Here is a 26,369-nt window from a genome sequence, read left to right on the forward strand (position 1 = left end):
AGATTAGACACAGAACAACAAGGAGTGTTCCTACCTCTGAGGAAGGTAAAAGCCATCAAGGAATTAATCCTACTGGTTCTAAGCAAGAAAGAACCGACTATTCGCCTATGTATGAGGTTACTAGGCAAGATGGTGGCCACATTCGAGGCGGTACCATACGCCCAGAGCCACACTCGCATCCTACAGGCAGCCATCCTGTCAGCATGGAGCAGAAGGCCACAGGCCTTGGATATCCCGTTGCCGCTCTCATCAAGAGTCCGACAAAGTCTGTGTTGGTGGTTAGACCCTCAGAATCTACTGAAGGGGAGGTCTTTCAGCCCAGTGGCTTGGAAGATAGTGACCACAGACGCCAGCCTGACGGGCTGGGGAGCAATTTTGGATGGTTGCACTCGCCAAGGTACTTGGGCAAAGCCAGAGAAGCAGTTGCCCATCAACATCTTGGAGCTCAGAGCTGCTCGACTAGCCCTCAGGGCTTGGACGTCAAAATTGCAGGGGTTCCCGGTGAGAATTCAATCAGACAATGCCACGGCCGTGGCACACATAAATCACCAAGGGGGAACCAGGAGTCAAGCCGCTCAGAGAGAGGTGAGCTTGATTCTTCTATGGGCAGAGGCTCATGTGCCCTGCATATCGGCAATATTCATTCCAGGAGTGGACAACTTTCAGGCGGACTTCTTAAGCCGCCAGACTCTATGGCCGGGGGAATGGTCTCTGCATCCACTAGTCTTTCAAGCACTCTGCCAAAGATGGGGAGTGCCGGACGTGGATATCATGGCATCGAGACTCAACAAGAAACTAGACAGGTTCATGTCCCGCTCAAGGGATCCGATGGCCTGCGGAACCGATGCGTTGGTTTGCCCTTGGCATCAGTTCAAACTTCTTTATGCGTTTCCCCCGCTCCAGTTACTACCCCGCCTGCTGCGCAGGATCCGGGTGGAGCACATACCAGTCATCCTGGAAGCTCCAGCATGGCCCAGAAGGGCATGGTACTCACTAATCTTAAGGATGGTAGTGGGAGACCCTTGGACTCTTCCTCTACGGCCAGACCTGCTATCGCAAGGTCCGATCCTCCACCCTGCCTTACGGCATCTAAATTTGACGGCCTGGAAGCTGAATCCCTGATTCTCAGGGGTAGAGGTCTGTCTCAGAAAGTAATCTCTACCCTAATCAGAGCCAGGAAACCGGTCTCTAGGGTGATTTATTACAGGGTCTGGAAGGCCTATGTAGGCTGGTGTGAGTCCAAGCGATGGCTTTCTCGCAAATTTACCATCGATAGAGTATTAAGTTTTCTCCAGCTAGGAGTGGATAAAGGATTGGCATTAAGCACAATCAAAGGACAGATTTCTGCTCTGTCAGTGTGGTTTCAGCGGCCGCTGGCCACCCACTCGCTGGTTAAGACCTTCCTTCAAGGGGTCTTACGTATTAGACCTCCAGTTAAATCCCCGCTTTGTCCGTGGGATTTAAATCTTGTTCTGTCAAGTTTACAGAAACAACCGTTTGAGCCGTTGGCTGATATTCCTTTGGTTCTACTGACAAGGAAGTTAGTATTTTTGGTTGCCATAGTTTCCGCAAGAAGAGTTTCGGAGCTGGCAGCCTTATCCTGTAAGGAACCATATCTTGTTTTTCATAAGGACAGGGTCGTTCTCCGCCCTCATCCTTCCTTCCTTCCGAAGGTCATATCCAGTTTTCATTTGAACCAGGATTTGGTATTACCATCCTTCTTCCCTAAACCTACTTCCAGAAAGGAAGGGTTGCTGCATACCTTGGATATTGTCAGGGCCATGAAGGCCTATCTTAAAGCTACAAAGAAGATCCGGAAGACAGATGTGCTGTTCATTCTACCGGATGGGCCCAAGAAGGGGCAGGCAGCTGCAAAGTCCACCATTTCTAGGTGGATTAAGCAATTAATCACTCAGGCCTACGGCTTGAAAGGGTTGCCTCCTCCAGTATCATTAAAGGCTCATTCTACTAGAGCCATGGGCGCCTCCTGGGCAGCACACCACCAGATCTCTATGGCTCAAGTTTGCAAGGCGGCAACCTGGTCTTCTGTCCACACGTTTACAAAATTCTACAGTTGGACGTAAGAAGGAATACTGATACTGCCTTCGGGCAGGCAGTGCTGCAGGCTGCAGTTTGAGACCCTCGGATTCCGGGGGCTCCTCTTGTTCGAGTTAAATTTAAAAATTTTATTTTTCTCAACTAAGTTGGATTTATTATGATTTGAGTATATCTCTAAATTAAATCCTTTTGTCTTGGAGATGTTCTCCCTCCCCTCATTGTAAGCATTGCTTTGGGACATCCCATATATAGTAATGAATGCCGCTCTGTGTCCCGTGATGTACGATAAAGAAAAAGAGATTTTTAATACAGCTTACCTGTAAAATCTTTTTCTTGGAGTACATCACGGGACACAGAGCTCCCACCCCTCTTTTTTGAGGACCATTTTGGGAGGCACACTGCTTGCTACAAAACTGAGGTACTCCTCCTATGGGAGGGGGTTATATAGGGAGGGGCATTTCCTGTTTGAGATTGCCAGTGTCTACACCTGAAGGTACTCCATATAACCCATATAGTAATGAATGCCGCTCTGTGTCCCGTGATGTACTCCAAGAAAAAGATTTTACAGGTAAGCTGTATTAAAAATCTCTTTATTGTTGCTTGCAACAGATTCCCGTACCTGTCAGAAAGATGTACATAAATTTGTAGCATTGTCTCAGATGGCGCTTGCTGGGAACTTTGATCGCTGTTACTGAAATCCACCTGTAACTAATCAGGTAAACTTAAATTAAGCCCTATTCACACTTGCGAATGGGGCCATTTGCGATTACCCATGGAAGACTTAGCAGGGTTCCCTGTGATTTAGCTGAGGGCAGGAAGCCCCATTATAAGCAATTGGAGCCTAAAAGCACCCATAGCTATTTGCAGCTGTTTGCATGCAGAGATTACCTATGGGTGATATATACTGGGTGCAGACAGTATGCCTAGGGCCAATCATTCACAGGTAATTGTTGGATTATTGATTACATGTGAACTGCCACAAATACCTGCAGGCACTGTCCAGCTGAATTAATTAGGTGTGAATTAGGCCTAAAATAATCAGATCCTGAAATTCAATGCGTATAGGTGCAGTTATTAGCTGTCCATGCATTGGCCTGTGGCTGCAGTACCACTTTAGTGGGTTACTGTGGTGACATCACTGGTGGAGCTGCTCAAGCAATACGAGCATGCTGAGTAGCAGTACCACAATTATCAGTCATGCCACGACTTGAGCATTGACAACAAATCTAAGCTTCTACACATTGATCTGTCCACTATCCTGCATTTCAATACACGTACTGACATACATTACACTTATGTGAGTGGACAGCATCTATAACAAGAGTGGTCTTAAAGCAGAGGTTCACCCGCACATGACACTATTTCCCCATGAATGAATGAATGAATGAAAAACTTATAAAGCGCGGCGCATGCGAACTGAATCGCTTCTGGGCGCTAGTTGTTCGTGTCTCATGACATCGAAAGAGCAGAGTTTTGATCCGTCTTCTGAAAGTCAGGTGGTTTTCCTTCAAACGAATGCTGGTTGGTAAAGCGTTCCATAGTCTAGGACCCTGAAAAGCAAACCTTCTTTCTCCTTTGGACTTGTATTTTGTTTTTGGTACCCTGACCAGATTTTGGTCGGTGGATCGCAGAACGCGATTCGAATTGTGAGGTTCTATCTTGTCGCAAAGATATTGCGGAGCCTTCCCATGGATGCACTTATGTGTCAGGCAGAGTGCTTTAAATGCAATTCTGTCTTTTACTGGCAGCCAGTGAAGGGTTCTCAACGAAGGTGAGATTGATTCCCATTTTTTTTCCCAGTCACCAGTCTGGCGGCCGTATTCTGAACGACTTGCAGACGGAAGATTTGGTACTTTGGGAGTCCAAGGTACAGGGCGTTAGCATAGTCCAGTCTGGAATTCACGATTGTTCCCACCACGACTGCTACGTCTTCTTTGGGGATAAATGGAATAAGTCTGCGTAGTAGGCGCAACAGATGGTGCGCTCCGCTGACTACTGACCCTATTTGTGCGTCCATTGTCATGAAGGTGTCGAAGATGACCCCGAGACTTTTGACTTTGGAGCTAGGGGTGATGATTTGGCCCAGAATGGGCGGGGGTTTCCAGGTTGTTGCCAGTTGACTCTTTCGGCTGGCGTGAAACATAAGGAGTTCTGTTTTTGAACTGTTGAGTTTAAGATAACTCTTTGTCATCCAGTTTTCTATCAAAGAGAGACATTTCTCTAAACTGGGATGATGCTCCTTTTTGTTGCAGATGCGAAAATACAATTGCGTATCGTCTGCATAAGAGTGATAGAGTAGTTCTTGGCTACTGATAATATCAAAGAGAGGGCGAAGATAGATGTTGAAAAGCACCGGTGACAGGGGGGATCCTTGGGGGACTTGGGGGCTTTTCCGACGTGAAAGAACCCAATTTAACTGTTTGTGATCGGTTTTCAAGAAAGGAGGAAAACCATGGTAAATCACCTTCTGCGACTCTGGCTACCTCGGCTAGTCGCATCAGTAACAGTTTGTGGTCTACCGTGTCAAAGGCTGCGCTTAGGTCCAGCAGAACCAGGAGACAAGATTCTCCTTCGTCTGCGGCCTCGAGGGCATCGTCCCATATTTTGAGTAAGGCCGTTTCTGTCCCGTGTCCGGGACGGAAGCCTGATTGTAATGGATCCAGTAGATTGTGGGTATCTAGATGCTGTTGCAGCTGTTGTACCACTACTTTCTCCATTATCTTGGAGAGAACATTTAGGCCTGTTATGGGACGGCGGTGAGTTGGGTCCTTGGGATCCAGGTTAGGTTTTTTCAAGATGGGCTGGATTGTGCCCTCTTTCAACAGGGATGGCACTGTGCCTTCCTTAAATGACTGGTTTATAAGCTGTGTGATGGGTGGTGCCAGGATGTCGGCACATTCCTTCAGCAGTTTGGTGGGGATGATATCATTGGGTGATGTGCTGTTCCGCAAAGCACCAATGATATTTTTTGTGGTATCGATGGAGATCGGTTCCAGAGTGAACTTTGTTGATTGTAGAGCGTTTCTGTGGGTGTTTTGTGGTTGATTGACGGTGGGGTTGAGGGGGGTATTGTTTTGCAAGATGCTTTCCCGGATTCTTTCAATTTTGTTGATGAAGAAATCCGATAGTTCATTACAGAACTCTTGGGTGTCTGAGTTGGGGACTTCAAGACATCCTGGATTCATGGTCTGGGTGACCATCTTGAAGAGTTCGCGGGGGCGGTTTAGGGCGCTGTTAATCGCCATAGAAAAATTATGTTTCTTGGCTTTGAAGATTTCTTTATGATATCGTGTTGTTATTGCCTTGTAGATGATGAGGTTATCCTCTGCAGGGCTTCTTTTCCAGGCGGCTTCCGCCCTTCTGCGCTCTTGCTTCAGAAGCGACAGCTGGTTGTTGAACCAGCCAGACTTTCTTTTTCGGATGCAGGCTTTGCGTTTCGGTGCTACTAAATCGGCTGACTGTAGCAGGGCTGCGTTTATGGCATCCAGTGTATCTGCGGCTGTTTGATGTGGATGGATTGTTTTGATTCTGTTTCCCAAGGTAGATTTAAAGAGTTCCGAATGGAGCTTCTTCTGAGATCTAGCCCAGTGTATTGTCACCGGCTTGGGTGCTTTTATCACTGGGGGAATTTTGGAGATTATGAAATTGATTGCATGGTGGTCTGTCCATGGCAATGGTTCATTTTCTAAAATGCTTATTTTCAGATTTTGTCTGAAAATTAGGTCGAGTGTGTGACCTGAAGCATGTGTTGGCCCGCATATAAGTTGCTGTAGCCCTAATCCCTCCAGGTGATCGATGCAGGCGTCCGCAATGGGATCCTGTGCGGAGTTGGCCCACAGATTAAAGTCCCCGAGCAGCAAAAGGTGTTTTCTGTTAAGGGTATAAGTGGATATAAACTCCGTTAAAGATGGCAAAAACTGCGATTTTGGCCCAGGTGGCCTATAGCAGAGGAGAATGTGAACAGTCTCCTGGGGGGAAGTTTGAAGTTGAAGAGTAAGTGTTTCCATGAATGGAAGAGGATTTTGAAGGGCTGGCTTAGTGATTGCAATGTGATTCTTGTGGATCACCGCCAGGCCTCCTCCTCTTTGCCCTATTCTGTTTTCCGTTATAATGCGATAGTTTTCTGGCACCAATTCTCCGAGAATGGTGTTGCAGTCGTCTGAGAGCCAGCTTTCTGTAATAAAGAGGCAGTCTAGATCGTTTTGTAGTAAGAAATCGTGGATTTCTAATCGGTGTTTTACTGCCGATCTTGTGTTGATCAAAGCACATGATATGTGCTTGAGCTGGGTTAAATAGTTTACATTTTTGATGGTCGATCGTCGATCGAATCTCAAAAGTTGCTCTATTTTTAAGGCCTTTTTGGTGACGGCTGGTAATGCTGTTGCGAATTGTCTCAGACCCCGAATAGAGTCCGCAGAGTATCGCATCCATAGATGGATGCTCGTTTGTCTAGGGGAATCGGCTAGTTGTTTTAAAATATGAGCTGTACTTACGGTTTACGAGATGCATCCTCTCCGTCGCTTCCGGGTATGGGCTGCGGGACTGGGCGTTCCCATCTTGATTGACAGTCTTCCGAGAGGCTTCCGACGGTCGCATCCATCGCGGCACGATTTTCCGAAAGAAGCCAAACGTCGGTGCGCAGGCGCAGTATAGAGCCGCACCGACGTTCGGCTTCTTTCGGCTACTAGTGACACGATGGATGCGACCGTCGGAAGCCTCTCGGAAGACTGTCAATCAAGAAGGAACGCCCGCTCCCGAAGACCCATACCCGGAAGCGACGGAGAAGATGCATCTCGAAAACGGTAAGTACAGCTCATATTTTAAAACAACTAGCCGATTCCCCTAGACAAAACGAGCAGGAATCTAAGGGGATTGTTTGAAAAAATAGATTAATGGGTGAACTCCCGCTTTAAGGGAAATCGTTTTTTGCATATGTTGATTCACCTATTTCTACTGAATGGCAACTTTTTTTGTTGATGTCACAATGTAGAGAATACAATTTCCTATCATCTGTGCCCAGTCTTGCCACACAGAGTTAATCCAGTGCTGAGCAATCCTCCTTTTATCGTTCAGTGAAATAAAACTGACTTCCAGATAAAGACCAAAGTCCTTGCTTGAGTGACATGTTATTTACATATCTTGTGCACTAGCTTGCAGACATGCACAGCTTCTTGTCTATATATATTCTGATAGCTGTTTACACTGAACTGTGGATCACCCCATATTTTGAAAACATTTAATCAAAACACAGGAAAGCTAGCCAATCCTGGGAGAGCTGGACGGGAGAGGAGAAGGGAGGGGGATGTGAATTGTGCACTTTACAGAAGCTGTGCATGTCTGCAAGCTAGTGCACGAGATATGTAAATAACCTGTCACTCAAGCAAGGACTTTGGACTTTATCTGGAAGTCTGTTTTATTTCACTGAAAAATAAAAAGAGGATTGCTCAGAGATGGATTAACTCTGTGTGGCAAGACTGGGCACAGATGATAGGAAATCTTATTCTCTACATTGTGACATCAAAAAAAATATTTTTTTGGGGTTTACATAGACTTTAATGTCAACTTAATAGATGGGTTTTAGTAACTGTTCTCTCATGAGGGTAGCATCTAACTGCTCTGTGTCCTTCCTGGCATTTTAGGTTGCTTTTCAGCATGTTAAAGTCTTTTGCATGTCAGGTGTTCCAAGCATTCATCCCTGAACGCACAAGGCCCTAAAAGCATGTACCACTCGGGACATTGTCCAGCCCTGTCCAACTGCAGCCTGCCATAGACTTTGCGTTTAAAAAGGTGGTTTTAACTCCAGGAAAATGACTGAGGCTCTCAGCAAGCACCAATTGGTACATTATTTACATTTGCACCAGAATTCACCAGAATTCACAGACACTATTACAATATTTATAAATATACCCTTTTACTGACCATTTCCTTATATCCAAAATGTTGGTGTTTTCTAAAGGATAAGTTCACCTTTCTAAAAAATAATAATAATAATAAATGGCAATTTTTTTGCATGCAAAAAAATTTACATTTTACTTTTTTTTTTTTTTTTTAGGAGCCTGTAAAGCATTGCACCCCCGATCAGCAGATTACAGACTGTCAGTGTATCTGTCTGCTCGTACCTTGTATGGGAAGGCAGTTGCACAATGACAGGAAGACACTATGAACTTCCTTGAGCGCTCATCAGCACCCTGGTAGTTTATTAAGAACTAGAAGCTGTCAGCCACATAGGCTGTCGTACTTGTAGTTCATTGACGTGGCTGAGTGGGCAGAGCTCCGCACGGGTGCTTTCTTTTTAAATTGCTACAGTGATCCGGTGAGAAGATTCTCACCTTAAAAACAGTTGGAACATGTAACATGTCCCCAAACTTGAACTTGTCCTTTAACCACTTAGTGCCTTGGTTGGTAAACAACACAGAGCTCTGTACAGAGGGAGTGATCTGCAAAGCAGGGATGAGAAACTGATAGATCTAGTAGTAAAAGCAGCACACTGTACACATTACACATAGTTAGGCACACATTTAACCACTTTATCTCTCTAGATGTTAACCCCTTTCCAGCCAGTGTCATTGGTACAGTGACAGTGCATAGTTTTAGCAAGGATCACTGTGTTAGTGTCACTGCTAAAGTTGGTGTCAGTTATTCAGTTCCCCCAGCATCAGTTAATGTCAGATTGTCCGCTGCACATCGCAGTCCCATTATTAGTGGCTCATCATCACCATTAGTAGTTAAAAAATATATATATAGTTTGTATGCGCCATAACTTTCACACAAACCCATCAATATACACTTGGGATATTTTTTTTTTTTTAATCTAAAACATGGAGTAGAATACATTTTGTTATTGGCAATTTTTTTTTTTTTTTTTTATATAACCACTTCCTTACTGGGCACATATACCCCTTCCTGACCAGGTGAAATTTCAGCTTCCGGCACTGCGTCGCTTTAACTGACAATTGCGCGGTCATGCGACGTGGCTCCCAAACAAAATTGACGTCCTTTTTTCCCCACAAATAGAGCTTTATTTTGGTGGTATTTGATCACCTCTGCGTTTTTTTTTTTTTGCGCTATAAACAAAAATAGAGCGACAATTTTGAAAAAAAAACAATATTTTTTACTTGTTACTATAATAAATTGCCCAATTTTTTTTTAAAAAATAATTTTTTCTCAGTCTAGGCGATACGTATTATTCTACATATTTTTGTTAAAAAAAAAAAAAAAAAAAATCGCAAGAAGCGTCTGGTTTGCGCAAAAGTTATTGCGCTTACAAAATAGGGGACAGAATTATTATTTTTTATTATTTTCTTTTACTACTAATGGCGGCGATCAGCATTTTTTTTCGTGACTGCGACATTATGGCGGAGACATCGGAAACTTTTGACACATTTTTGGCGCCATTCACATTTATACAGCGATCAGTGCAATAAATATGCACTAATTACTGTATAAATGTGACTGGCATTGAAGGGGTTAACACTAGGGGGTGAGGAAGGGGTTAATGTGTACCCTGAATTGTGTTACTAACTGTGGGGGAAGGGGGGTGACTGGGGGAGGTGACCGATGCTGTGTCCCTATGTACAAGGGACACAGATCGGTCTCCTCTCTCCCCTGACAGGACGTGGAGCTCTGTGTTTACAGATTCGTGATTTCATTGCATACTTTTTTTATTTTGCCAGCAAATATTATTGATGTTTCTTTCTTTTTTGCAGCCAACTGTTTGTCATTATTTTATGCGTCTGATGAAAGAAAAGGGAATGTTACTTCGGTGCTACACTCAGGTATTCCTGCTTGTGCCCCTTTTGCGTGACACAGTTGGGAAAGAATTGCATAACGTACTGTAATTACATACATAGAGGTATTGAATAAACAATATAAATTATAATGTTACTGTAATGAAAAAAATCACGCCATTCAGTATTGTTTTTTTGTTATCTTACTATTTTGGAACATTTTCAATATCCTGTTTGCTTCTTAGAACATAGATACACTCGAACGGGTAGCCGGTCTCTCTTCTGATGACTTGGTAGAGGCTCATGGAACTTTCCACACCTCTCACTGTGTTGGAACATTCTGTAGAGAAGAGTATTCTCTTTCCTGGATGAAAGGTATAATGCAGCTCATCCAGATTTTCTTTTTTTTACTTTTCATAATAAAATTAGTATCTGACAAGTTACATTTGTTTGAATGGGCTAACGGCAGGCTGATCAGTTGGTCAGTGGTAATGGAATGGCTTAAAATGTACTCAACGTTTCTTAAAGCGGAACTTTACCCATAACAACTTGATAAAAAAAGAATGTATTTTAGCAAGGAACATACATTCCACATTATTAATTATGCTACCAAAATTAGTGTGTGATGTAAATTGCCTGCAGTGTTTTTCTTGTTTCTTCTTGCTGGTGGCTGCCATTTTGCTGAAGCCCAAAACCCCTGAACAGCAGTAAATCATAAATTGGAAGTAAACCTATCGATTTTAATGGTTTCAAAAAACATTCCTGGAATTGCTGACTGTCACATTTGCTTGTTTCCTCAAGCAAATTGTCAAATCATCAAATGGCTGGAGTCATAACTGTTTACATGTGCAGCACCATGGCACTTGCAGATCAAACAGAAGCAGCTTCCTTGGCTATAAAGCATAGAAGGGTTTAATTCCACTTTATGGCTGTCAGTAGATCGGCCTCTAATAACTCGGCAGTGCCTAAAAATGCCTAAAATTGGAGAGCAACTGACCATGCACTACAAGTGCAAAATGCACTTAAAATTGCACTGCAAGTGCACTTGGAAGTGCAGTCGCTATAAATCTGAAGGGTACATGCAAGGAAAATAAAAAACAGCATTTTAGCTTGCACATGATTGGATAATAAAATCAACAGAGCTTCCCCTCATTTCAGATCTACCCCTCAGATTTACAGCGACTGCACTTCCAAGTGCAATTTCAAGTGCACTTTGCACTAGGGGTGCAACGGATCAAAAAACTCACGGATCGGATCGATCCTCGGATCAGGAGTCACGGATCGGATCATTTTCGGATCAGCGCAAAAAAAAAAAAAAGGGTGTTTTCATTGGTCAAAAAAAAAAAATGTGTGTGTATATATGTATATGTATATATATGTATATGTATATATATATATATATATATATATATATATATATATATACACACATACATTTCAGGGGTGGATTAAAGAGGAAGCAGGTGAGGCTGTTTGGGACTTGTTAAAAGTACAATCTTGATGTTTTTACAGCTATATATATATATATATATATATATTTTTTTTTTCTGTAAAAACATCAAGATTGTACTTTTAACAAGTCCCAAACAGCCTCACCTGCTTCCTCTTTAATCCTCCCCTGAAATGTGCTCTTTCCCCCCCCCCCCTCCTCTCACACCAGTGCTTCTCTGCTAATATTCCCTCTCCATGTCGGCTTGCCAGAGCCCAGTGCACAGCGTGACACGCCTCCCCGGGGAGGCGTGTCACGCTGGGCTCTGGCAGCAGACTGGCCGCCGCTCCGGAGCTAGGCCGAAGCCGGGGACTTTCCTAGGCCTAGGCTCCGGAGCGCTCCGCGGATCGCGGGGTGTGCCGATCCGAACGGGGTGGCCCGTTCGGATCACGGATCGGTGACGATCTGTTGCACCCCTAGCACTTATAGTTTGCACTTGTAGTGCAAAGTGGATTTTCCTTTTGTAAATAACCCCCACTGTATTGCTGGATTTTAAATAGTATACACACTTCTTTTTAATATGTTACAAAGCTATACCTAAAATGGACCAACCAAAAGTGATCTAGCAGGATATCATTTTCTGTCTAAAGTTCCGCTTTAAGCACACCTAAATTAAAGAGGAGGTTCACCCGAAATTTTGACTTTGGCTCAAGTAAACTAGCAGGCAGAGACAATAATTAATCCATTGTTTTTTTTTTTTTTTTTTTTAATGGCGATCCTTAACTTAGTCCTGCAGCAGTTTCTCCCCTGTCACTCAATATTCCCCGCGGGAGTGAGCGTTTCTAATCACAGGCTGTGATTGACGTGCTTCTGACCGGCGCATACTGCGCGTCACGAGTTGCCGAAAGAAGCCGAACGTCGGTGCGGCTCTATACGGCGCACCGGCGTTCGGATTCTTTCGACAACTTGTGACGCGCAGTATGCGCTGGTCAGAAGCACGTCAATCACAGCCTGTGATTAGGAACGCCCACTCCCAAGGGAAAGCCGGGGGTGAAAATAGCCCTATACCGGTATGTACGGGAAAAAAAAAACAAAAAAAACAGCATACTGTTGGTCTCCTAGGTCGGCTCCATGTATTGTTAGAATTTTTTTTTAGGGTGAACCCCCGCTTTAAGTTGCAAGCGCACCAGAATCTGAGCAGTTGACCTCTTAGTTTTATACCCCGTTCTCATGATCGGACCTTTGTCCGACCAAAATCACATCGGAATTCCGACGGAATTCCATCAGAGGAAAAGAGAACATGTTCTCTATCTAAACTCCGATGGAATTACTCCAATGGGGCATACACATGGTCGGAATTTCCTATGGAAAAAGTCAGTCGGTCTTTTTCCATCGGAAATTCCGATCGTGTGTACGGGGCTTTAATCCGATCCCCCAGGCTTTATGGGCACAACAGAATCGGTTTTGTATGATGAATCCCTTTATGGATAAATAAGGCCATCCTGCAGTTGTGTTGTCTGTTTTGCCAGTTCCATTACAAACTTCCACTCTCCCTGCAGTTTTCTAGAGATTAAAGGCTAAACTGCATCTGCAACTGAATAATTTATCCCTTTCGACTGATTGACACGATATTGATTTTAAAGTATACGTAGACCCAATCACTAAAATTTTGTATAGGCTTTATCATGTTGGTTTAATTGTGAAATGTTGTTTAGAATCTTTGTAAAACTTCAGCTTTCATTGGAATAACACTTAATTGATCCTGTCTTGTTCAGACACTTTCTGTTATTGGGTGACAACTGTCTTCTACCTGTGATCTTGTGTTGTCACTCTTGTCATACACACACAAATAAAGACTAACAGAAGCAGTGTACTATGCATTTTATGATGCATAGGCATCATGTGCAGGCATAGTACACTGTTGTCACCATTAAGAAACTGAACCAGAACAATGATGTTCAGTGATGTTGGAGCGAGTTCCATTTAGGTAGCTGAAAGAGGCTAGTGATCAGCAGCACTAAGATGTGACAGTGATTGAAAGTAAGGTGAAAACAGTATTTTATGTAAAATAGGTATGACTTGTTTTTGACACACAGGGTTTGATTTGCTAAAAGCAAGGAAGTTTGCCCCAAAGCTTAGTGAATAATATGAATCGTGTGCAAGCAAAAACAATTTTTTTCCCATTGCATGTAATTGTGTATTTGATTCTTTGATTTTTGCAAAGTGAAACTTGACCACATTCACTAAACTCTAGGATGAAGCGCAACTTCTCTTGCATGGAGAAACAGCCTTGTTTACGTTTAGTAAACCAACCCCATAGTTCTTTAGCAAACTAAATGTCATCAAGTTAGGGTTTCAAACTACTTTAACCACTTGAGACCCGCGCTATTGACAAAAGACGTCAACAGCGCGGCTCTCAGGTGCCAACTGGACGTCTTTGAACGTCATTTAAAGTGCATTACCCGCGCGTGCCTCTGGGGGGCGCGCAGCAGGTAGACACTGTCCCGGCGCATCGCTGGGAAGCCGTTTCGTGTACCTGGCGGCCGCGATGTCCGCCGGGTACACGCGATCGTCGGGAACACAGCAGGGACGTGGAGCTCTGTGTGTAAACACAGAGCTCCACGTGCTGTCAGAGGAGAGGAGACCGATCTGTGTCCCTTGTACATAGAGACACAGCATCGATCACCCTCCTCCCCCCACACAGTTAGAACACACCCAGGATACACATTTAACCCCTTCCTCACCCCCTAGTGTTAACCCCTTCACTGCCAGTCACATTTATACAGTAATTGGTGCATTTTTATAGCACTGATCGCTGTATAAATGTGAATGGTCCCAAATTTGTGTCAAAAGTGTCCGATACGTCCGTCGCAATATCGCAGTCCCAATAAAAATCGCAGATCGCCGCCAATACTAGTAAAAAAAATAATAATAAAAAAAAAATCATAATTCTGTCCCCTATTTTGTAGGCGCTATAACTTTTGCGCAAACCAGTCGCTTATTGCGATTTTTTTTTTTTTTTTACAAAAATACGTCGAAAAATACGTATCGGCCTTAACTGAGAAAAAAAAAAAAACTGGGATATTTATTATAGCAACAAGTAAAAAATATATATATATTTTTTAAATTGTCGCTCTTTTTTTGTTTATAGCGCAAAAAATAAAAACCGCAGAGGTGATCAAATACCACCAAAATAAAGCTCTATTTGTGGGGAAAAAAGAACGTCAATTTTGTTTGGGAGCCACGTCGCACGACCGCGCAAATTTCAGTTAAAGCGACGCAGTGCCGTAAGCTGAAATTTCGCCTGGGCACGAAGGGGGTTTATGTGCCCAGTAAGCAAGTGGTTAATATGTAAAACGAGCTGACTGCCAGTGCCATGAGATTGTTTGTTTACTTTAGCCCATCTTTTACTTTTTTTTTGCTAAATCATTTTAATATTTTATTCAACACCTAGGGATTTTGCATTAGGGTTTGTGGACTAGCAGAGTGGGCATAGTTCCTTTTTTAACGCACAATCTGCTCACATTTTCTTTACCAGGCTGTATAGATGAGAACATTTTACAGGTCTTTTAACTCTTAAAGTGATACTAAACACGCACTGTTTAATTTACATTGTCCCTTCTATATCTGTATGTGGACGATGGCACTGTAATAATTTTTATTAACAAAAAAAATCTACGTACCTTCTTTCCCAATCGATATACAGCTGTCACATGGCGCCGATCTTCCCCAGCCTGTCTGTAGGGAAACCGTAGCAGGAGGAGCTTCTAGTCCTCTGCTGCTGGTCACATGTTGAAAATAAAAAGAAAAGCAACCTCTGGGATACAGAGTAAAAATAATTTAGATCAATAAACTGTTTTAAATTGTCATACAAATATTTATTTAAAATCAAATTTTAACTTTTTGCCAATAACAATGTGGGTTGATTTCTAGTAGTTACAGGCTGGAGAAACGTGACACAACCTGTGTCTTAGAATATGAAGGAGGTGAAGCCACCATCAATCTTCAGTGGGGGAAAATTATTATTTGATCCCCTGCAGGTTTTGTAAGTTTGACCACTTACAAAGAAATGGTCTATAGTTTTTGTCATAGGTGTACTTTATGAATATTTTTTAAAAATTTTTTTTTTGGGAAAGAATATTCTTGATATTATTTAGGATGTTAGTACCCATGTGTTAGTGATTTATGCCCTTTTGAGCAGCTATTTTCTATAGGTGTATTTTAAATGATAGAGACAAAATACCAGCCAGAAAAAACACATAAAACAAATGTTATAAATTGAGTTGCAGTTCGGTTAGTAAAATAAGTATTTGATTCCCTACCAACCAACAATAATTCTGGCTACAGTATGTGCTCAGGTGGTACAAAGATTAGTCAATTTCAGAAGGTGCCCCTTACTCCAACTCGTTATGTGTATAAAAGGCACCTGTCCACAATCTTTCTTCCCTTCAAACCCACCGTCATGGGCAAGACCAAGGAGCTGTCAAAGGACGTCAGGGACAAGACTGTAGACCTGCACAAAGCTGGAATGGGCTACAAGGAGACAACTGTTGGAGCAATTATTTGCAAACGGGAGAAATACAAAATAACCTTTAATTGCCCTTGGTCTGGAGCTCCATGTAAGATTTCGCCTCATGGGGTAAGGATGATCATGAGAAAAGTGAGGGAATCATTCCAGAACTACAAGGGAGGAGCTTGTGAATGATCTCAAGGCAGTTGGGACCACAGTCACCAAAAAAATTGGTAACACAATACGCCACCATGGATTGAAATCCTGCAGTGCCCGCAAGGTCCCCCTCCTCAAGAAGGCACATGTACAGGCCCGTCTGAAGTTTGCCAATTAACATCTAATTGATTCAGAGAAGGATTGGGAGAAAGTGCTGTAGTCAGATGAGACCAAAGTTGAACTCTTTGGCATTAACTCTACTCGTTTGTGTTTGGAGGGAAAAAAATGCTGGCTATGACCATAAGAACACCATCCCTACAGTCAAGCACTGAGGTGGAAACTTCATGCTTTGGAGCTGTTTCTCTGCTAAAGGTACAGGCCAACTTTGCCGCATGGATTGGGCCAAAAATCTTGGACAAAACCTTCTTCCCTCAGCCAGAACACTGAAGCTAGGCCAGTCTCCAGACCTTAACTGAAGATGGGTCTTCTAGCATGACATTGACCCAAAACAGGCAACCAAGGAATGGCTGAAGAAGAAGCACATTAAGGTCATGGCCTTTAATGTACTTCTTCTTGAGCCATTTCTTTGTTGCCTTGGTGGTATGTTTTGGATCATTGTCATGCTAGAAGACCCATCTTCAGTTAAGGTCTGGAGACTTAATCCTATAGAAAATGTATGAAGGGAGCTGAAACTTCGACTTGCCAAGTGACAGCCAAAAAAAACCTTAAGTATCTAGAGAAGCTCTGTGAAAAAGTGTGGACCAAAATCCCTCCTGAGATGTGTACAACCCTGGTCACCAACTAGAAGAAACATCTGACCTCTGTGCTTGCCAACAGGGGTTTCTCCACCAAATACTAAGTAATGTTTTTTGCTTGGAGATACTTATTTTTCTCACTAAACTGCAACTCCATTTATAACATTTGTATCGTGTTTTTTTTTTTTTGGTTGATATTCTGTCTCTATCATTTAATATACACATATGATAAAAATTATAGACCTTCCATTTCTTTGTAAGTGGGAAACCTTATAAAATATGCAGGGGATCAAATATTTCCCCCACTGTATATGTAATATCCCACTCCCATTGTGATTATCTGGTTAGTGGACATGGAGGAGGAGGGAGGGAGTGGGCTGTCATTTACCACTGTATATACACCCACATGTGTGACTCTATAGTCACATGGGCTGATCAGATGTGATAGGGAGGAAATGCTCAGCATAGAAACTCACTAAAAACTGACCATATGCACTAGTTGCCAACACTACTCGGCAAAATCCCCAGCTGCAGTGGGGACATGGACAAAAGGGGGAGACCGAGAACAGCAGGATCAACTAGGTTTTTTGCAGAATACATAAATCCCATAGTGACTGACTGAGTGAGTATGAACAGCATGTAATACACCATTTATTGATAGTTTTGAATGATGTGGGTTTAACACTTTAGCACTAGAATGTTTGTTTTTATCTTTGTTCGTATCACAGTAACTTAATCACATAGATGTACAAAGCTAAAATCTTTTATTTTCTGCAGATATTTTTTTATGATGTATTCTTTTTATCTTTTCAGAAAAGATTTTCTCTGATTTGATCCCTAAGTGTGAAAAGTGTAACAACTTGGTCAAACCCGGTGAGTTGTAATTTATTGTTAAAGCTGGTCCTACACTGATTGAAGTTTTGGTCAATCTGCCTGGTACCCCCCCCAAATTTCGATCAGTTTGTGACCATCTACTCTCGGCAGATACATGCCTGTATCTCTGTAGTCAATTTGTCTGCCACACCCTCTGTCCAGCCCTGCTGTGTTGATTGACAGCAGCTTCCAGCAGGAGCCCTTGCTGTCAGAGCTGAAAGCACAGACTGCACAGATGAGGAGCATACTGCCTGGCTGTGTATGATGTTGCTCTGCCCGCTCATTAGTCTGTCTGTCTGTCCACCCAACCCCTAACAGAGACACTCCCCCTGCTTTGGAGAAATAAACAGAAAGGCAGACTGTGCAATCATGTGACCCTCAAATAAAAGATTTTAAAAAGGTACATAACTATTGTTTTCTATAAAGATCAAAGCAACTTTTAATTTAAAAATACTGTCTTCTAATTACTATTAGCTTTATTATGTCTGAATTCACAAATACTTTAAAGTGGTTTCTTTTTTCATTTTATCCTAAAGTGGTATTATTCCCAAAACCAAAACTGTAATATATTTCTCCTTACGCCTTCCAGGACGGCATACCAGAGAGATGAGGGCTCCTCCCACAGGAAACACAATCAATTGACAAGTTTGTTATAAGTTCCCACCCATCCCCTTGCTCCTCAGTATTTTGATTGTGTTTCTTCCCGAACACAGCGACACGTTTGTTGTTTTATATTACCTGGAGACGGTGAGGTCGAAGGGTACCCCTGTTGAGGCAGGTTCAGGGAGGCCGGGGAGAGCTGAACTAACCTGTTGGCTTCGGTTGCTCACAGGTCGCCACAAAGACATGCATGGGCGCTCTGAGCTGTGGTGAAAAAGCCATCGTCCCTCTGCAAAAAATCCGCCACGCTGCTGATCTCTCCTTCCTGGGGGGGTTTGCAAAGGAGCATTGCGCTCCAGGCCTCGTTCTGAGGTACAGGAAGCGCGTCACCAGAGAGTGGGCGTTCCCTACACGGCAACCCGGAAGTGACGCTTCGGCGTGGAGGGCAGCGTGGAGCGGTGGGGTCGGCGGCGGATAAACCCTACAACAGGTACCGGCAAGCCAAGGACCCAGTCAACCTCCTCATGATGGAAGAGGAAGGGAAGACTAGCGCTGCGGCAACCAAATCCAGATCGGGGGTCGGTGAGTACTGTCCCTCCTGGAAAGGGAGGAAAGAGGAGAGTGAGAGTTCCTGAACTTCAGGATGCAGCTGGTATCGGCTGCCTTCCTCGTTCTCTCTCTCTTTTCTCCCCAGTACAGCCTGCAGCCCCGAGCGGGAAGGAATAACATTGCTGTTTATTATGTTCCCTCTCTAACAGAATCTCCCGGTGAAACCCAGGGGGCCTCTGCTCGATCCTCAGCCTCAGCTAGTGGCAGTTCCTCTAAAAAATGCGGAAACTGTAAAGATAAGCTCCCAAAATCCTACACCAAACCCTTCTGCCACAAGTGTATTAACCAGCTGGCTGGGAAGGAGGCGGCTGCCATGATGAAAGATTTTCTCTTGTCAATGCAGTCCGAAATGTTGGCCACGGTTAGAGCTTTCACGGAGACGGCTACACAAGCAGCCACAGCCCCTAGCACAGAGGAACCGGTCCCTAGAGAGAGTCTGATCTCTCAGGGAAGGCTTCTTGCAGGACCCAGTACCCCTTTCCTACCCTCCAAAATCTTTTCCCATGATCAGGAAGAAGAGGAAAGTGAGGTCATGAGCCAGGTCACTAGACACAGCTCAGAGGGTGAGGAGGATAGAGACTCAGTCATGTCTCAGGAGGAAGGAAAATTGAAAAGGTTCCTCTTCTCAGCAGAGGATGTGGACAGTCTCCTTCAGGCAATCTATGCCACTGAAGAGATCCCAGAGGTTCCAAGAACTGTGTGGACTCCCTTTCCAGGGTTCACTCCTGTTTGGCCAAGGATTAGATGATGTCCTAGTTAGGTCTTCAGAAAAGGGAAAGAAATTCCCTGTGAAACCTAAAAAAGATGGTTTTAAGAAGACTTTTCGAGGCCCCCAGGGGCAAAACAAACAGAAGTATAAAAGAGAACCCAACAGGCGCTGGTTTTACGGCAAAGGGAACAAAAAGAATAACTTGCTCTTTCCCCCTGCCAAGGCTGATGCAAAACAGACCAAGTGACGCCAAGGTCAAAGTAGGGGGGAGGCTGTCCCAGTTTCTACAACAGTGGGAAAGTATTTCAGACAGTCCCTACATACACAAGATTATAAGGGATGGGTTCCGCCTGGAATTTGTTACCTCCCCCCCCCTCTGATCACCCTCACGCAGCTCCCCAAGGATACCCTAAAGAGAAAGGCCCTCTTGGAAGGGGTCCAGGAATTGGCAGAGCAACTAGTAATAATACCAGTGCCAGTGGAACAGCAATACCGGGGGTTTTATTCCCACGTGTTTGTGGTTCAGAAACCATCAGGAAAATTCCGCCTGATAGTAAACCTGAGAAAACTAAACGAATTTTTAGAACAAAAGAAGTTTTCCATGGAAAGAACCTCATGAAGGAAACCTACATGACAACCATAGACCTAAAGGACGCCTATTTGCACGTGCCAATTCACGTGGACCATCAGGCATTTTTGAGGTTTGCGGTAGTGGTAGGGAAGGAAATCTGTCATTGGCAGTTCAGGGCGCTGCCCTTCGGCCTAACCTCCAGCCCCAGAATCTTTACAAAGATACTGGCAGAGGCGGTAGCCTTCCTACATCTTCAAGGGATATGCCTTATACCATACCTGGACGATCTACTGATCTCCGGTCAGACAGAATCACAGGTTCAGAGGGATACCAACAGGGTGATGGAGGTTTTAAAAAGCCTAGGCTGGATTATCAATTTAGAGAAGTCCTCCCTCATACCAGAACAGGTAAAAATATTCCTGGGCTACACTATAGACTCCAGGCTTCAGACGCTCTTCCTGCCAGAAGAAAAAAAATAAAAAAATGGCGTCAGCAGCAGAAAATCTGGTAAAATTCCCCAGACTTCCCAGGAGGTCAGTTATGAGAGTCCTAGGCTTAATGTCGGCATCCATACCAGCGGTAGTCTGGTCCCAGTTGCATGCCAGGATACTCCATTTTTTCTTTCTGTCCTCTTGGGACAAGAAGAAGGAATCCCTGGATCAGGAGATTCTACTCACCCCTCAGGTCCTGTCGTCCCTAGAGTGGTGGACCAGTCACCAAAACCTAAGGGAAGGTCAACCTTGGGCCCAATGGGATCCGGTAAAATTAACTACGGATGCCAGCACATGGGGGTGGGGTGCCCACTTGGGGGGGAAAAAAGCCCAGGGAAGATGGTGCTACCTCCTAGCTCGCCAATCTTCCAATTTCAGGGAACTCAGAGCAGTGGGAGAAGCCCTGAAGGCCTTCCAACAAGATGTCACAGACAGGGAGGTCCAGGTGAGCTCAGACAACGCTACAGTAGTAGCCTACCTGAATCACCAAGGCGGTACCAGATCCGGGCCCCTATTGGAACTAACCATGGAAATTCTGGGTTGGGCAGAGAAAAAGGTCACCTCCATCTCAGCCATACATAATATAAAGGGGACAGACAACATAGAAGCGGACTTCCTCAGTCGCCAACAAATAAGACAGGGAGAATGGGAATTGAATCCCGAGGTCTTTCAGGCCCTAGTTCTTCAGTTTGGCGAACCAGACATAGACCTGTTCGCAAACCGGAAGAACAGGAAAGTGAACAGGTACTTCTCAACCTCCGTAGAACGGGATTCCGAGGGCCTGGACGCGTTGTCCCAGAACTGGCACTTCAGATTGGCTTACGCCTTCCCACCCCTGGCGCTAATTCCGCGGGTACTCCAGAAAGTCAGCAGGTCCCCCGGTCAGGTCCTCCTTATTGCCCCATGGTGGCCAAGGAGGACATGGTTTGCGAATCTGAGATTCATGTCAGTAGCAGAACCTCTGAAACTGCCAGCCAGAACAGATCTCCTCAGGCAGGGTCCAGTGTTTCACCCGAGACCAGAGTTTTTTCAACTAACAGCCTGGTTAGTGAGCGCCAGATTCTGAAACGAAAAGGTTGTTCAGAAAAGGTGATAAATACTCTCCTTACAAGTAGAAAGCCGGTCACCAGAAAGATCTACTTAAAAGTATGGAAAACTTTCCAGACCTGGAGTAGAAAAAGACTAGAGTCTTCCCAGTCGGTTCCGGTTATCCTGGATTTTCTCCAGGATGGAGCAGACGCCGGGCTTAAGGTTAGCACCCTGCGGGTACAGGTAGCAGCCCTCTCCGTGTACCTGGATAAAAGATTAGCGAAGGATGACCTAGTTAAGAGGTTCTTACTAGCTAGGGAAAGAATGTCCCCCGTCCTTAAAAGCTTCTGTCCACCATGGGACCTTACTAGGGTATTAGAGTCATTATCTATGCCCCCTTTTGAACCTTTAGAGAAAGTTTCCTTTAGGTTCCTTACGTTAAAATTAGCTTTTTTGTTATCTATTACTACAGCTAGGAGGGTGGGAGATCTGCAAGCTCTGTCCATGAAAGAGCCTTTCCTTAGGGTGCAACCAGACAGGGTCACTCTTAGGGCAGATCCCCTGTACCTACCTAAAGTAGCATCCTTACTCAACAGGACGCAAGAAATTATATTGCCGTCCTTTTGTTCAGAACCAAAGAACGAGAAGGAATTTAAGTTTCATTGTTTGGATGTAAGAAGATGTCTTCTTATATATTTAGAGAGAACCAAAAGTTTTAGGAAATCTAACCATCTCCTAATCCTCTATGCCGGAGTCAGGAAGGGATTGCAGGCCTCAAAGCCATCGGTCTCAAAATGGATTAGAGAAGCTATCTCAGAGGCTTATCAGTGTGCAGGAGAACCAGCTCCACTTAATATCAAAGCTCATTCAACCAGATCTCTGGCGACATCCTGGGCTGAGAGAGCAGGTGCCTCCTGGGACCAGATCCGTAGTGCGGCTACCTGGTCAAGTCATCACACCTTCCTGAAACACTACCGTGTAGAATTGTTGTCACAGCAAGACCTGGCTTTCGGTCGGAAGGTCCTCCAAGCTGTGGTCCCACCCTGAGGTAGGCCTGAGGTCCTTTTATATCCTCTCTGGTGTGCCGTCCTGGAAGGCGTAAGGAGAAAACTTACGTTAGATCTACCGGTAACGGTATTTCTACGAGCCTTCCAGGACGGCAGGCCTACTACCCACCCTATGTGAAGAAAGGTAAGCTATATGCTAAATGGTAAGTACCGATGGGGTGCCCCTTGTGAACCAGTTCAAGATTACTTTATTAAATACTGAGGAGCAAGGGGGTGGGTGGGAACTTATAACAAACTTGTCAATTGATTGTGTTTCCTGTGGGAGGAGCCCTCATCTCTCTGGTGTGCCGTCCTGGAAGGCTCGTAGAAATACCGTTACCGGTAGATCTAACGTAAGTTTTCAGCTTACTAATCATTAGATGTGGTGGCTGCATCTGTTTTCTTTTTTAGACTTTTTCACCTTCTGTTTTCACCTGGTGATCTGGCCAGTAACACACCTCCTGTATCAGAGTGCCTTCACTCTGGATGAATTAGTACGGGTGGCACAACAGGAGCATTGTCAGTCTGGGGGGAGGGGAGTGTTAAATGCACTAGCAGATTTAAGTACACCAACAAAATTGAAGCCAAACTCCAGCTAACACTTTATAATCGGTTACAGCAAACAGTCTTTTTTCTTTTTTTAGGATTGAGGCTTTACATGAATAAATAAAAGCTGATCATTCTAAACACTCCTGCCAAAGGTAAATGGTTTGTCTCATCCCTGTAACTGATACTGATACATCTGTAAGTGATACATCTGAAAGAGAGCTTGGTCTATTGAAAAAAATAACCAGGTGAACCAGGTTCACTAGGTGAAAATAGAAAGCCTAAAAAAGAAAACCAATGCAGCCATCAAATCTAAGATTTGGGGAGCAATTTAAAAAATGTTTGCTTTCTTAGAATAAATTCACTGCTTAATGGGTTAAGTTTTATGTTTCAGATATTGTATTTTTTGGGGAAAGTCTGCCATCCCGCTTCTTTTCGGCTTTAAAATCTGTAAGTAGATAATGCAAAATTTTAAACTGTATTGTAATGATAAAGGTGTGTATTTATTTATCCCAAATTGCTAAACCATTTTTTTATTATTATACAGGATATATATAGCGCCAACAGTTTGCAACTTTACAACATGAGGGCAGACAGTAAAATTACAATACATATCAATACAGGAGGAATCAGAGAGCCCTGCTCGTTAGAGCTTACAATCTAAGAGGGAGGGGCAAGTGATACAAAAGGTAATAACTGTAGGAGGAGCTGATGTAGAAAATCAAAGTACAGTTGTTAGGTGGGGGCAGGATAAACTTCTCTGAAGAGAGGGTTTTTCAGGGATCGTCTAAAAGCAAACAGAGTAGAAAATAATGGGACAGATTGGTGTAGGGAGTTCCATAGAATGGGAGAGGCTCTGGAAAAGTCCTAGAGGTGAGCATGGGAGGAGGTGACAAGGGAGCTAGAGAGTAGGAGATCTTGGGAGGAACAAAGAGAATTATTAGGTTAGTACTTTGAGACTAGGTTAGTGATGTAGGTGGGGGTTGAGTTGTGGATGGCTTTGTAAGTTGTTGTTAGTATTTTGAATTGTATTTGATAACTTTTATCGGCCTGTGCTCCACTGCGTAATGTTGAACGCCAGCACCACTAACCTAGAGCAGAATAGGAGAAGCTCCTAATTTATTGTGCGAGTAATGTGTTCAGACTTGCCCAGCAAGGATATGCTGATGAGAAGAGCTGACCACAAACAAGTTCTGCTTTATTTTTCTACTTTTTTTTTTCCTGTTAGAGGCTAAAGGGAACCCATTACTTTTAGTACATAACACGTTTTTTGTTTTGTTTTTATTTTTTATAGTACATAGAGTTGTTTTTTAATATTGCATTGGAGTTACCGTATTCATTGACATATAACACGCACCCCAATTTTAGGAGGGAAGTTTAAGGAAAAGTTTAAGGAAAAAAATGTACATTTTAAAAATAATTGCCCATCATTGCAGCATGACCAGTGTCCATCTGCAGCCTTGTCCATCCATCATTGCAGCATGACCAGTGTCCATCTGCAAACTTCCCCATCATTGCAGCATGATCAGTGCCCATCTGCAGTCCTGCCTCTCTTTGCAGAATGATTAGTGCCCATCTGCAGTATTTTCCCCTGCCGAGATAGACGGAGCCGGATCTCCTGTGTACTTGGCTCGTCTCGCAGTCACGCCCAGTCCTGCCCATTGGCCCGGCTCCTATGATGGACATAACACTGGACCAATGGTGTGACGTAAATGCTAGGAGGCGGGACTGGGCCTGACTTCGAGTGGAGCCGAGTACACAGGAGATTCGTCTCTGTCTATTTCGGCAGTGTTCGTTCCCTCCTTCCCCTCCGAGGCAGCCGGTTGGCGTATAACAGGCACCAAGGATTTTCCCCTGATTTTTAAGGTGAAAAAAGTTGTGTGTTATACGCAGTTAAATGCAGTAATTATATGGTCAGATTTAATGCAAATTATTATCCCTCAGTTCTTTTAAAGTGGTTTTAAACCCTCTCATATACCCCGTGAAGTGGGTCCAGGTGATACACAGAGATGAAACAAATCCTCCTACATATGTTTTACTTGTTTATCTGCAGTCTTCTCTTTTCTACAGCAGTTCAAAAGGGCATAATCGTTATAAAATCTTTCTTCCTCTGTCAGGAGCACAGAGGGGGTGGGGAGGCTGCAGTTAGTGTGTGAGAGCTGATTGGAGGAAAGGAACACACCCCCTTCACATAGCAGAAGGACTGTGTTGTGAATAGAAGAACTGCATGCTGATCTCCCCCCCCCCCCCCACACAAATTTTATCTCATGTGTTGGTAAAACTTCTTTAGAAGTGACTCATGCTAATAACAGAGGAACGAAGCACTGGAGAGAAACAGCACCTAGAGCAGTGATGGTGAACCTTGGCACCCCAGATGTTTTGGAACTACATTTCCCATGATGCTCATGCACTCTGCAGTGTAATTGAGCATCATGGGAAATTGGTTCCAAAACATCTGGGGTGCCAAGGTTCACCATCACTGACCCAGAGCTTTGAAAATGGACACGTAAACACTACAGATACAAGTGCCACTTGTACCACTTTAGGGGTACTTTGCACACAGTACTGATATTTGAACACCAGTATTCTTGGCCAAAATTTCAGGCGCATATTTTGCGAAAGTTTGCACGCATGCGTCCAATGCATTCTAGCTGCCAGAATGCAATGTTTTTTTTTATTGTATTGAGGAGTGTACCGCAAGCATGTAAAATACTGACCAGCAATGCAGATTTCTGGTTTTTATTTTATTCCAATCTATACACAGTCCGTGTTTACATGCCTGTGTAAAGGCACATTAAAAACAATGGTCTGCATTTACATCAGTAAAAACAACTAAAATGTCTGTATGCCTATAACGTGTTTTTAGAAAGCAGTGTGCAAGATCCCTTAAACTTATCTCCAGTTTTCTGTGATTGCTGGTACGTTTAATCACATGCTGTCTTCTTATGTTGCTAAAGAATTTTTAGTGGTGAGTAGAGATAAGCTGAGCTCAAGTGTGTTTTGGACATGAGTCTGAACCCGCCAGAGCCATCCTACCAGGGAGCTGGTCCTGCAGACAACCAATCGTAAGTGAAAGAGACACCGCAGCCGCATATATACAAGAGGTGCAGCTGTGGGGTGGGAAATACCTTCACCACTTATGATTGGCTGTCCGCAGTGACAGCTTCTTGGTGGGATAGCTCAGGTGGGTTCAGACTCATGTCCAAACACACTTGGGCTCATCTCTACTCGTCACTAGAATTCTCATGTCCGAACACACC

General features: G+C 43.9%; 1 protein-coding gene across 2 annotated transcripts in view; it reads left to right on the forward strand.

Annotated features, from left to right (window-relative positions):
* SIRT2 (sirtuin 2) overlaps positions 1-26,369 on the forward strand; it is a 69,432-nt gene that overhangs the window by 25,216 nt on the left and 17,847 nt on the right. For both annotated transcript variants that reach the window (XM_040337359.1, XM_040337360.1), the window contains 4 exons: positions 9,765-9,833; positions 10,031-10,160; positions 17,449-17,508; positions 23,504-23,559. In XM_040337359.1, coding sequence (XP_040193293.1) covers positions 9,765-9,833; positions 10,031-10,160; positions 17,449-17,508; positions 23,504-23,559 — 315 coding nt within the window. The remainder of the gene's footprint in view (positions 1-9,764; positions 9,834-10,030; positions 10,161-17,448; positions 17,509-23,503; positions 23,560-26,369) is intronic.

Source organism: Rana temporaria, chromosome 2 (genome assembly GCF_905171775.1).
Source record: "Rana temporaria chromosome 2, aRanTem1.1, whole genome shotgun sequence".
Lineage (NCBI taxonomy): Eukaryota > Metazoa > Chordata > Amphibia > Anura > Ranidae > Rana > Rana temporaria.